Source organism: Podarcis raffonei, chromosome 4 (genome assembly GCF_027172205.1).
Source record: "Podarcis raffonei isolate rPodRaf1 chromosome 4, rPodRaf1.pri, whole genome shotgun sequence".
NCBI lineage: Eukaryota > Metazoa > Chordata > Lepidosauria > Squamata > Lacertidae > Podarcis > Podarcis raffonei.
Window position 1 is genome coordinate 78,560,992 of NC_070605.1, and position 14,135 is coordinate 78,575,126.

Below are 14,135 nucleotides of genomic sequence, written 5' to 3' on the forward strand. Positions count from 1 at the left end.
CGGGGCAGATACAACTGTTGTATGCTCACTTCTCCTGTCCAATACGCTGCCCCAGTTAAGATAAATATTACCACTCAACTGTTTTGGATGGGGAATTGGGGGAACAGCTAAGCTTAGTTCCCCTGTGCTTAACAGCTTTATCTGATAGGAGCTACTTGTGCACTGCTCTACCATGTAGAGAGTTGTAAAAAGAATCTGCAGTTCATAGCCAAGAGCTAGGAAAAGCAAGTGTGTAAAAGCCATTATGTGTTCTTATCATAGGTTTGCTTTTTGTTCCTCTGAATATGGCTTGTATATTCAAAGTGTCCTGTTGGGCTTTCATTGCACCTATCACTGTGGTGTTCCTGATGTCAGATGAGGTCACAAGTCACAATTTCACCTTGCTGTGCCAACACATTCCATTCATACCCCCAATTACGCACAACTGAACCCAAGCAAGTCATAGCCATACCTGCACGATTTAGGACAATGCACAGTTCCCTCTGATCAGTGTTTCACATTCTGAACACACAATACATTTTCAAGGCATCTGTGCAGTACAGGTCATAAAATGAACACTGTTTTGTAACTCCAGCTCCACAAAGAACATGCTGCTGGAATATTGGTTATAGTAGTAGACTTTGACCTGGTTAAAATGATGCCTTCTGTGTTTATTGCTTATATAAATTTTGGAGTATACTTTAGTAATAAATGGTTTTAGACAAAGCTTTGTTTCTTCCAAGTCCTGCAGATACACAAGCCTGGAAAGTTCATAAGACATGTGCGTTTAATAGTATAAAGGTAAAGGCAAAGGTACCCCTGCCCGTACGGGCCAGTCTTGCCAGACTCTAGGGTTGTGCACTCATCTCACTCTAGAGGCCGGGAGCCAGCGCTGTCCGCAGACACTTCCGGGTCACGTGGCCAGCGTGACAAGCTGCATCTGGCGAGCCAGCGCAGCACACGGAACACTGTTTACCTTCCCGCTGGTAAGCGGTCCCTATTTATCTACTTGCACTTAAGGGTGCTTTTGAACTGCTAGGTTGGCAGGCGCTGGGACCGAATGATGGGAGCGCACCCCGCCGTGGGGATTCGAACCGCCGACCTTGCGATCGGCAAGTCCTAGGTGCTGAGGTTTTACCCACAGCGCCACCCGCGTCCCTTTGTTTAATAGTATATATGGTACTTATTTGTTAAACAGCATGCCTTCTTCCATCCATCTCCAAATCAAATTTCATTACCACCACAGTCAAGCCGCACATGCTAAACTTCAGCATATACTCTACAGACGCAGCTAATGAAGAAATCTACCGATAAGCACACCTACCAATGAAACCTGAAGAAGGAGGGTTGGGTTGTATCTTTTCCTTGGTGTTCTCCTGAATGATATCCCAGAGCTGCCATATAAATTTGGGGTGGAGAATGTAAAATGGCTGTTTAGGATTCCTCCTGCGATGCAGTGCATAGGGAGTAAACAAGTTGTAGTCTGGCTGCTTAAACCACTGGTAGGAGAAAACAAAAAACAAACAAAAAGCCAGACATTTTCTAGGGCGTGTTAAACACATACCAACCTGCATCTAAAGCATCACATTTGCCAGCTCCCTGTGGATATAAAAACACACCTTCAAGGCATAGAAGAAAGTGGATATGGATTTCTGCAACTCTTACGAGCATGTGTTAGGGTGTCCTGATGTCGCAGACAGTTTAGATAGAGCAGCAGAACTGATACAGTTTTCAATGCCTGTTAATCAATCCCAACAAATATCTGGGCGTGCTCTACAGTTGACTTTTAGATGACAAAGAACACGGCTTTGCCACTAAGGTAGGTACAGCAAACCTGCATTCTTCCGGATGTTGCTGAACTCCAACTCCCATTCAGGAGCTGGAGATGATGGGAGTTGCAGTTCAAGAACACCCACAAGCCCCCAAGTTACCAACCTCTTCTCTGGGAAGAATTAGAGCTCAGCAGACAAAACTCCAAATCTTATGTGAAGCTTTCCCATGGTAAACAAGCTGGGAGAACCATCAGGCAGCTCTCGGAATGAGAACGTTCTGCTATGTGGTGAAACCTAGCCAATGTGTCCCTGCTATGCGACAGCAGGTAAAAGGGAGTTAACTCTCTAGGGTGGGTTTAAACCAGTTGTGGGCAGGACTGTACCATGCTTAGTCCATGCTCTGGGTACAGGTCTTTCTGCTGGATGTCACAAGAGCTTTGCTGGGCACATTGGATTGTGCAAATTAATTGAAACAAAGCATGTTTTCTATCTTACTTGTAATCCTGTACTCAAAACAAACACAAAAAGTCAGTTGATCATTATGGTGTCGGAAGCTTGCAGCCGATAGAAGGAATGATGTGCTCGCCACAATATATTGAGGTTCTACGAAATAGAGTTATTCCAGAGCTGGAAAAGAGGTATCCTGACGGTACTGGGATATTGCAGGAGGCCCTAGCCCCCTGTCACACATTGAAAATGGTGAAGAAATTCATGCCAGAGTGGCAAGTATAGGTACTTGATTGGCCAGGGAATTCCCCAGATGTAAATCCCATTGAGAATTTGTGGGCCATATGCAAACGTCGCCTCCGTGCTGTAGACTGTATGACTATGGAGAAGTCCATTCAGGCACTGATTCAAGTGTGGTACAGGGATCCGAAAATCAACAGTGACTGTTTGAAACTAGTAGCCTCCATGCCAAACAGTGTTCAAATGCTGCTTAAAAATAACAGAGGTCATATTGGTTACTATGTGAGTTTTGTACATGTAGATGTGAGTTTTGTACAATAAACTACATTGTTTGTTTCAATTAATTTGCACAAGGGTGTAATAGGCTTGCAGGCAGTGGGATGATACGTACAGGAATTGTGCTGCAGCATTTTACTCCCAGCTAGGACAGGACTCCCCCTTTTGCTTTCCATAAATCTATGTGCAGGCCCCACACCCCACTCACACAAGAAGAAAACAAAAAGCCCAAGTGCAACACAGTTACTCCAGATTTCTTTGCATGTTTACAACTCCCGCAAGTTGTTTGCATTATTTAAACTCCTGCAAACTTAAATTTTCATAAGGTATGCCGGTGGCAGCACTTGAGCTACAGAAATGAATTTTGGCAGAGAGAATAGAAGGAAAATAATCACAGGTGGCCAGGCACTTAGATCAGGATGACTGAGTTAACAAGCACCAGGTGATGTGGGGACAGGGAGGTGGGAGGACTTGAAGGTGCTACAAGGAAGGAAGGTTGTGCAAGGCCATAGTAACAGGAAAAACTTGCAGACACCGGTCACGTAGCTCAAGTGGTAGATCATCTGTTTTGCAAGCCAAAGGCCACCAATGTCTCCAGTTAGGCCAAGGAATGTCTCTTGCATGAAACCCTGGACAAATGCTGCCGGTCAGTGCATGCAATGCTGAGGTAGATAGACCAATGATCTGACTCAGTATAATAATAATAATTTTATTAATTATATCCTGCCCATCTGGCTGGGTTTCCCTAGCCACCCTGGGCAGCTATAAGGCAGTTTCCTGTGTTCTGTGCAATAAGACGGTTCCCTCTAGTGTCAAGAGATGAAATATTCATAATAAAGCTGCTAATTTTTTAATTCCACAATAAATTTTAAACACACTCTCTCTCTGGGTGGGTGTGGGTGTGTTACTCTCTGCTCCCCTGAAAACTGCAGAAATTATAGCAATACATTCTGCTGCTCCCATGTATAATATCAACCGGCATATTATATCCAAAAAGCTGTGGAGAAGAATAAAATGGGCAGCAGGAGAGTTAGATGGAAATGGTGAGAAAGCGATTGACAGGCAGGGAGCGTCTGTTGTAAAGAGACAGTTAAGGAAGCTGATTAAAAAGGAGCAGGAATTATCTGCTAGTCAAGATTGCAGGTGGAAAAAGAAGGCAGATAGGTTGAGCCCGTTTATTAGGTTATTTCCCATTCTTTACAGCTTGTTCCATAGTTAAGCTCCTAAAACGACAACACAAGCTTGTTCAAATACTTAATGTGCTCTGATTAGGGTGGATTTCATGGAAACGTATCTCTCAACTAGACATGGGGTAGGAATTTGGTTTGCTTCAGTTTGGAAGCAAAACCATTTTTAGATTTATTGTGCTGGCCCAAGTCGGTGAGAGCAGCGCTAAACAGTAGCACAGCAGCCTCTCCTCTGTAGTACTTCCTAGTTTTAGGCTTCCTGCGATGGGAAATCAGTGACCTGGAAACACTCTCACAGTTTGAAAAAGGGCATTGTTGAACCTAGTTGCTTTTAAATGAGGAGGTTGCAGCGGGTGCTGAACTCATCCTGGCTGCTGACTTACCACAGTCAGATCTGCAGAATAGGGTGCAGGATCCCAAGCGACTAGAGTAACATCTTTATATAAGGGGTTGTCAGTGAACTGGTGCTTAGGATTGGTAAGAATCTGCAAAATACAAAACACACACAAACACACGTATTCAAAACTTTTCCAAATGATTATGAAACATCATCGTAAGATCAAGGGATGGCATTACCTCTCAATATACTACTCCCCCTTAAAAAAACCCTCAGCCTTTTTGGGGGGGGGTATGGGGTATAACTTGGGGAAAGTTCTGAAGACTGGACAGAGGAGCCTAGAGGGCCACAATCAGCCCTGGGTCTAAAATTCTCCATCCCTGCAGTGTAGGGTTGCCATATTTTGAAGAGCAAAGAAAGAGGATGAAACGACGGCACTCATTTTAAATACCCCTACGATATGTAGGCTATCGAAGCTGTGATATATTGCTGAGGGGGGCAGGAGAAGAGAAGAGGAAAGCAATTTCTGTCCAGGTGGTTTTTGTTAAATTTGCCCAAATGTCTCTGGCTATCCTTTCGTGATGACATAGAGCGGTAGGCATGGAACATATGTTTTGCTGTGCACATCATGCACCCACCCCACGTAAAAGAATTATTGGATTGACGGACTGTGAGACACAGGTTGCTATTATCAATTCAGAGATAAGGAAACGAAAAATCAAAATACTGTCCTTACAAATAAACCTTCATTTTGAAAAGTAAACATACAATGTGTCCACCACAAGAGGGCACTGCATATCTATCCATAATACACACACACACACACACACACACACACACACACACACACACAGAGTGCTACCTCAGTTTTTGAGCATCTCGGAAGCTGAACATTTCGGTTTTTGAACGCCGAAAAACCGGAAGTAATTGCCTCAAGTTAACCGGCGTCCGCTGCAGTTTTTTTTCCAATTTTCTCCATTGACTTTGCAGCAAGCCCTTTGTGCCTCGGTTGTCAAAATTTTCGGAAGTCGAACGATCTTCCGGAACAGATTACGTTTGACAACCGAGGTACCACTGTATATACATGTATATAGATGGACAGGTTGTTTGTGTGTGTGTGTGTGTGTGTTTGTTTCCTTCAGTATAGTCATGCAACTTTGTCAAACACCGCATCTATATTGTTTCCACCTCCCACGCCTTGCTTATTTGTTGTTGTTGTTTTGCACTATTAACCACCTCAGTTGAACATGTTATCACCATAACTGTGCAACATTACTGCAGTTCTTTTGTAGATTGAAGACTGTTTCAGCTTATATTAATGTTGCATTTTTAGGTAGCTGTGACCTGCCCTGGGAAGGGCGAGTAAGAAGCCTAATAAATAAATATTGTTGCGTATAAAACTACAAAAAAAGAATTAGGAGAGGCTTAGACCAAGAGTTTGCAAACGTTTTTCTCAACAGGCCACTTGAGCAAGGGTCTTGGCGGACCACTTAATGATTTGTCTCCCTGTTGTAGCAATTGCAATAACAGGATCATAGAGTTGGATCACGAGGGTCATTGAGTCCTCCAACCCCCCTGCAAGGAAAGAATCTTTTGCCCAACGTGGGGCTCAAACCCACGGCCACCCTGAGATGAAGCGTCTCATGCACTGCCAGCAGAACTAGCAAGATACTGTATGATATCTCATTGTACTTTTATTGCTTCTTTTATTTCTTATCCAGTGTGGTTTATTGTATTGCTATTTGAACCCCATATAATTCACACTGCAACACAATAAAATGAAATATAATAGAAGAAACAATGAAAGTGAAAATAAAAATCAATGAAAATATTTAATATGATGGATAAAGGTAAAGGTAAAGGGACCCCTGACCATTAGGTCCAGTCGTGACCGACTCTGGGGTTGTGGCACTCATCTCGCTTTATTGGCTGAGGGAGCCGGCGTACAGCTTCCGGGTCATGTGGCCAGCATGACTAAGCCGCTTCTGGAGAACCAGAGCAGCAAACGGAAACGCCATTTACCTTCCCACCGGAGTGGTACCTATTTATCTACTTGCACTTTGACGTGCTTTCGAACTGCTAGGTTGGCAGGAGCAGGGACTGAGCAACAGGAGCTCACCCCCTCGCAGGGATTCGAACCGTCGACTTTCTGATCGGCAAGTCTTAGGCTCTGTGGTTTAACCCACAGCGCCACCCGCGTCCCTAATACAATGGATACTCTGTCTAAAACTACAAATCCAAACACACCAGCAACCACCTGAATAAAAATCTTGTGGGCCACTGGTACCCGATGGACCACAGTTTGGGAACCCTCTGGAGGCAAGGGAGAGGGACAAAAGATAAGGAGTTATAGCACCTAATCCATCACCTCTCTCCTCCCCTTGGTATGTAATCTTTAGGAAGCACTGCTGGCCACGTTAACAGTTCCCAGCAATGATGAAAGCTGGAGCCTGCTATTTAAAATCAAAGCAGAATTCCCCAGGATTTCTGGTTCAGTTCTAGGAGGAGTTGCGACATACGGAAAACAATACAAGTATGCAGGTGTTCAAGTGCCTTACTTGGGAATTAATGATGCGCATGGTTGTTTTATTTCCAACATCTTTTTCATATCCGTTTGTTGGAGCAGAGTTGAATCGCAAGACGGCATCGTGGGAGTCTATAAAGTCAGAGGAAAGGACATTCAGGTGAGTAACCGACAAGAGTCATTGTGTAGTACAATCATCTGCATGTTTACTTGGAAGTAAGCATCGACCCCTTCCTGCTGGGCTCCAAGAACCACTGTAGTCAGCACACATGAAGGGAGCAAGTGAGGGAATAAAATGAGTAGCATCAGTGACAAGAAACCCAGGCTCTTCGCAAGCAAGCTGTGAGCAACTTCTGCTGAGAACTGATTTCCTGTGTGGTATCTTGGCACTTGGACAAGGAATGAATATGTGAGGAACACAGTAGGTGAAGGAGTCAAAATATGCTTGGGGTTTTTTTGGTGTGTTTTTTTTGAGAGAGAGGTTTGCTGTTATTTACACTGGGATGAAACCCCCTCTCCCCTAAACCACTTTCCATAAAATATTCTCATGAAAACTGAGGAGTGGGGGCAAGTTTCTGCTGCTTTTGTGGTGGTGGTGGTGATTGTTTTAAAAAAATGGATTTGAAAATTTAAGTGCAGTGCTGACCACATCAAGCAGGTTGGCACAGCACAAGAAGCCTACAGCAAGCATTTCTCTAATTTTTTCTGGAGAATCCTGAGCCTGTACAGAAGGCAGAGGATTTCCATCTTTGGACTCAGTTCCAAACTGATGCAGAGGTCTGGTTCCCTCTCTGATAATTACAAGGAAAAATGTTTGGTGGATGAAAAATGAAGCTCTTTTACGCCCCCAATTGCTCTTGCAGGGTTCCTTTATGGCTGCAGTAGTTGTAGGAGCAGTCCAGTTTTTACTGGGGTTCTGTTTTACCCTAGATTTGCTCTTTTCCAAATGTTCATTCCAATCTTGCTGGACTCCCGTGGGTTGTTTCATCTCCCCACATTTTTTGTGTGTTTTGCTTGACCCTGTTGGAAAGATCCTTAGACACACCACTCTGGATTGGGGGCTATGGGGAAACGCTATGGTGTTCTGGAATCAAATTACCGTATTTTTCGCCCCATAGGACGCACCGCCCTATAGGACGCACCTAGTTTTTTTGGGGGGAAATAAAGAAAAAAAATTATTTCCCCCCCCAGGCACGGGGCTGGCGCGGGGGAAGCCCGAGCTTCCCCTGACCCCAGTCCCCAGAACAGCCTGCTATCCGCAAGCCTAGGGAGCCGCGCCGGTCTCCCCAGGCTTGCGGACAGCTGTGCGAAGCCCGAGCGCGCTGAAGAGGCTTCGAAATGCAGGCAGCTCTGCGCAACCCTCTGGAGGCCGGCGTGGCTTGGCACCGGGCTCCGGAGGGTCGCGCAGAGCTGCGCGGAGCCCGGGGGGCAGGCAGCTCTGCGCAACCTTCCGGAGGCCGGCACGGCTTGGCACCGGGCTCCGGAGAGTTGCGCAGAGCTTCCTGAAGCCTGTATTCGCCCCATAGGACGCACCCACATTTCCCCTTCATTTTTGGAGGGGAAAAGTGCGTCCTATAGGGCGAAAAATACGGTAGATGGGAGTTAAAATAAGGAAGGGGTCTAGAAATCAGTATGTTTGAAATCGCTTTATTACTAATTGCTTAATTAGTACTTGCTTTGTCAATCACTCCACATTCTTTTTTCTTATTTGAATTGCCTGGAATTCTTCTGTTTTGAATTGCTGTGTTTTGCAAATTGCTTTGAGCACATCAATTGCTTCCCATTCATTATATATCAATAAAGTGTTTAATTTCTTTCATTCACAGCCTGAGTCTGTGGTCCTTCTCACTGGCTATGCTTCTCCCTTGCCCACCTACTGAGTTGCAGAAGTGCAAGCTGTAACCACAGATGAAGAGCAGCTTCTTGCTGCATTCAATGGGGCCGATTTCTTAAAAGATTTTTTTATTTTACAAGTGCAATCTCTGGGTGGAATTCTATGTAAGTCCCACCGGAAAAAAATGGACCTACAGCTGACTAGACATGCAAAGTCTTGCACTCTAAATAATAGTATCTGAAGATTAGCGGTGAATGCAAACAGAATATTGCTCTGCTACAACAATGGGGAAAAAACTCTTGACTGCAGGCCATTTTAGACAAGCTCACCTGCCCTACACTTGATGTCATGTGTGGACCAGGTAAAAGAGGTTTGGCCAGACACCGACCATCAGTTTATGGCTGGGTCTTCAAAAGCCCTGTGCATAGTGATTCACAAGACCCAACCATCAGCTGACTGCTGTCATTTTGCAGGCTGTGACTTTGTCTGCTGTTTGATTTCAAACCTCGTGGGCAAAAACATGTCACCTAATGTTACTGTAACATCATGTGATTGGTAGGTGCTGCAGTCCCACTCAACTGTCAAACTTGGTTCTAGGATGGGGGGAATAACAATGTATTCTGTTGGTCAGGTCCAGTTCCTTGCCCCTCCTCTACTGTGACACATAACAGTGCCATGCTTGCAAGGACAATAAATGGTAATATCTACTTGCAAATTGGTTTCCAGCAGCGTTTGATATTCGCCAGGCGCTGGCTATCGGCCACTTGCAACCAAGTGATGATTCCTAGGTGCCACGATGGGCACTTGACGTCTCCACCATCTGGAAGTGCATGCTTGGGGATCCTTGGATCTTGCCAGTTTTCACACACTAGCAACACATCCTGTAGAATTCTATCCAATCAGAATGAATTTCAGGAACCAAAAAGTTATATTGAAAAATACGACTTTTCAGCCATCTGGTCCTAAAATGGCAACTAGGCATTCTGTTTAGGCGACTGTAACCCTGGTTTAAGGAGCCATTTGGTACATAGCTTATATATCTGAATTTCTAATTCTGGTCACCAGCCTACTTTTCTTCCTTTAGCACATTTGCAATTTGATAACTTCTACTTTAGAAGCAATGTTGTTAGAAAACTCTAAGCTGTGAATAGCCACAACAAATCCAAAGTTTCCTGCAGTCCAAGTGCTAGCAGATGTTACATCTACAGTTAAAAAAACCCCACAACCCTGTATAAAATGGCATTACTCTTAAGTTTAGTATTACATTCCGTTTCAGATTTATGATACGGACGTTTGAGAAACGGTCCTGGAAAACCACCTCAGGTTACAAGAACACCATGTCCTAGAATTGTATCGTAAAAAAACAACAATGCTATTCTGCTTAAAACAGCTCACTATAAAAGCATCTGGACTCTCAGAAAAAGTATTCAAGCCTGCTGCATATATCCCTTTTTGTAAAAAACCACACTTTCAACGCTCAGAAGTAAAACCTAAATATCACATTTCTAGCACAAAAACAGAAGGGGGCGCCCAAAGTCTACTGGTACATCTGGAGATCCAAGACTTGTCATGTCTTGGTTTGCTCTGCCCTGCTAGTTAACCAGGCTGTGTTCATTTGAAGATCTCAAGGACCCATCATCAGTTGACCCCTGCCCACCGTGAGCCCATATTACTGCTTCATGTTACAATCCTTGGATCCCGGATCTATGATCATGCTTCCTGAGAGTGTCGCACTGCAGAACAGTCACTATCAACCAGTGAAGGAAGTATTAAAGCAGGACTTATTCTTACCAAATGGCATTGTCTGATAACCCCAGACTTTTATCTTCTTTCCACTGATAAGAGTCTGGCCACTACTACAGGCATAGTTTGCATTCTGTTTTTCGACCTCCAAGTGCAGGATGAGGGAATCCACTTTCAGATTTTTGTTTTTTTAAATGACATTCAGGTGTGAAAATACAGTGGTACCTCCAGTTGCGGACGGGAGCTATGGTCGGATCCTGAGGTTTTCGCAACCAGAGGTGCTTGTTCTGCGCATGTGCACAGCGCAGTAGAGCGCTTCTGCGCATGTGGCGAAACCCAGAAAAATACTTCCGGGTTTGCCGCGTGCGTATCCCGAAAGATACATAACCAGAGGTGCTCATAAGTAGAGGTACCACTGCACCCCCAATAATTCCAGATCATCCTGGTGTTTCCCACTGCCAGCAGTTCAGATGCCCTAGATACTCTGGGGGTTTACACCTATGACCCTTCCTGCACAATGCACAACAACTTCATAGTTAACTAACAGGCTTCAGTCAAGGGTGAGGCACTTTTGCAGCCTGAGGGCCACGTTTCCTACTGGAAAATCTTCCAAGGGCCAGATAACGGGTGGGTGGAGCCAAAGGTGAAAGTGGGTGGAGCAACAAATGCAAATGCTAACTTTGTACAGTAAGGTGAAGGGACCCCTGACCATTAGGTCCAGTCGTGACCGACTCTGGGGTTGCGGCGCTCATCTCACTTTTTTGGCCGAGGGAGCCGGCGCACAGCTTCAAGGTCATGTGGCCAGCATGACTAAGCCACTTCTGGTGAACCAGAGCAGTGCATGGAAATGCCGTTTACCTTCCCACCGGAGCGGTACCTATTTATCTACTTGCACTTTGACATGCTTTCGAACTGCTAGGTTGGCAGGAGCAGGGACCGAGCAACGAAGCTCACCCCATCGCGCGGATTCGAACCGCCGACCTTCTGATCGGCAAGTCCTAGGCTCTGTGGTTTAACCCACACCTACTTTGTACAGTAGGCTAGCTCAAATCCCCCTCTGCGTTCTCCAATTAGACCAGCAGGAGGCTTTATCAGAGTTCAATGCCAGGGAAAGAACACCCTCAGGTGTAGAGCAGGGTGTCTTATTTCAGACTGAGTGAAACAGACGATTCAATAAATAAGAACATAAGAAGAATTAAAGGAAGCTTGTGTGCAGGTGGGACGAGAAGAGCTGGTCTCCCCCCCCACCCCACCCCACCCCGTTCTGCTGCTCTCTATCCCCAATGGCTAGGGTGGCAGTGACAGCAGCTCACTCCCCAAAGTAGGAAGTCCCTCAGGGATCATCACCAGGGTCAGCAAAGGAAGGGAAAGAGTGGCAAGTCTATGAAAGAAACAGAAGAGTGGCAAGAGGGAGCTGGGGTGGAAGAAACAGGTGCTGTGTGCCTTGTGATTCCCTCAGAGGAATTACAGCCAAACACTATAACCCGAGACTGCTGAGGTGAATGTGCAAGAAAAATGTGCTTTGAGCTATTGAAATATACCACATAAATACTACATAATATTATTACTACTACTACTACTACTGCGATCATCAACAACAACCTGGAGGCACATAAACGAAGCATTAAGAGAGGGTACTGAGTGACACATTAAGTCTCTGGAATTTTTAAAACGCATCTTGATGTGGGAGGGGGGTGAGGTTGATAATAACCACAAATATTTCTTTTGTTGAACGAACGAAAGCCGAGGCTTTCCTAGAACAGAACAAGAAAGCAGAACAAAAGTCAGGCTGCCATGAGGTGAACATGACAGCACGCATTCTCATAATGCCTTATAAATTGTGGGCAGAGTCATGACGGCTTCACATTTACACCCGTTTAGCTTATGGCAAATGCGGCAGGGCAGTCGTTGTGGAGCATCTCACTGCAATAGGCTCTCCCTCCCTCCAGAATCCCCCTAGCAACAGATCCAGGCTCCTACATGAAGAGAGGGGAAGTCCATTGTTAATATACGCATCTGTGTTAAGAGAACGGGGCTGGGGCAGAATGTTGCTGATGGGATTTAGTGAAATAGGAGCAGTAGGACACAAGAACGAGCCCAGGATAAACACTTTGTATCACGCTCTTTTATTCTGGGTTAAATCAATCAATCAAGACTAGGCATCACCCTGAGGCGCCATACCTCTCAATCATTAGCATGGCTACGTATGACTCACTGTTCCACATGCAAGCTTGCAATGAAAAGGTGGGAAGAGGGAATCTGTCATTTACTCTGGTTGTGCATGCAAATAAGCGTTTAAAATGTAACAAGGTTGCCTCCAGATTGTCAATATTTTGCAGGAGGGATTCAGCTGGAAAATTAAATTTGTGCAATTAAAGTGCTCCGGCACTCCAAAAAACAACAACACATTTTTTTAAACAAACAACAACAACAACAACAACAACAACAGTAAATTGGCTTTTTGCTGTTGGGAACACGATGGGAAGAATTATTAAAAACAGTGCAATAAATGACCAATTGGTGGGAATACTTATAACCTCTTTGCATGCAAATCAGAATAAATTATCAAGAAAGAGCAGGCGTTGTTTAACCTTTGAAAAAGCTTTGTGCAAGCAAATGATGAATACTCAACAAGAAGGTCACCTAGAGGAACATTATTTTCTTAGTAAGCAAAACTAGGTCAACTAGGGAGAGGGAGAGGTGACCTGGAAGTACTGTGGGTGGGCAACTGGAGAGTTCCACAACTACAATTAGGGCACACTGAGTGACCCCTAAAACTGGGTATATGGGAGCCAACATGTTACTTCTTGTGGTGTCAAAAGGTCACTGATTCGGAGGCATCTCGGCCTTTTCGCAAGGTAAAGGTCAACATGCCTTCCAAAAACCCTTAAAACAAACAAATAAAACAGCTTCTTCAATACTGAACTCGCAGTTTGGTAGAAAGCGGAAGACGGACAACTGCACTTTAAAACACAAACTAGAAAAAGGAAATATTTTGCTTCATTATCTGTGAGGAAAAGGCAGGGGAGAGAACCTGTGGAGTTCTCACACCTCGTAGGTTTTCAAACTAGTGGGATTATCTTTTGAAACTGGAAGCTATCCTGACTGGAAGCTACCAGGACAGCTTTGGCACATGTTCTGAGCAGGAAGCCTATTAAAGTAGTTGGATAATGAGAGTACAGTAGTTCATCATAAGAGATTTAAAGGGGAACCTATCTGGATATGAAAATATGAATGGCTCTAGAGGATTAACCCAGAGTTCATTTTAAAGAATCTGTGGGAAGAACATTGTTTTGGTGTTGAGGAACTGAAGTGACAAAACATTTCTTCCCTTTTCCTCCTTAGCCACAGTCTACATCTAACAGATCACACTCAGGACAGAACACAGGTGTGTTGATTAGGGGTGCATTCCGATATGGCGTTTATTATGTGCGTTTTCCTGACTATAAAGCTAGCTCTCCTGTTACATTTTCTAACCTTCATTTCACACAGCAGTGTCTGTTGCATAGGGACATGAATGGCGCAGTGGTCTAAACCACTGAGCCTCTTAAGCTTGCCGATCGCAAGGTTGGCAGTTCGAATCCGTGCAACAGGGTAAGCTCCCGTTGCTTTGTCCCTGCCAACCTAGCAGTTCAAGAGAATTCAACTGGACTTAACAATCCAGGGGTCCTTTACCTTTACCTTCTTTATGGAACTGCGGCTTTCTGACCAATATACTGCAGCGTCACACTCAATTTAAATCACACCAATGAGATTGGCTTCATCTTTATTTGATGACCCCTGGGATTTAGTATGA

General features: G+C 44.7%; 1 protein-coding gene across 9 annotated transcripts in view; it reads right to left on the reverse strand.

Moving 5' to 3' along the window:
* Positions 1-14,135, reverse strand: part of ST6GAL2 (ST6 beta-galactoside alpha-2,6-sialyltransferase 2) — a 76,692-nt gene that overhangs the window by 15,081 nt on the left and 47,476 nt on the right. For 7 of the 9 annotated variants that reach the window (XM_053384267.1, XM_053384266.1, XM_053384270.1 and 4 more), the window contains 3 exons: positions 6,797-6,894; positions 4,285-4,386; positions 1,304-1,478 (listed from right to left, as the gene is read on the reverse strand). In XM_053384267.1, the coding sequence (XP_053240242.1) occupies positions 1,304-1,478; positions 4,285-4,386; positions 6,797-6,894 (375 nt within the window). Of the gene's footprint in view, positions 1-1,303; positions 1,479-1,547; positions 1,579-4,284; positions 4,387-6,796; positions 6,895-14,135 lie in introns of all 9 variants that reach the window. The other 2 variants (XM_053384275.1, XM_053384273.1) reach the window with 2 other exon arrangements.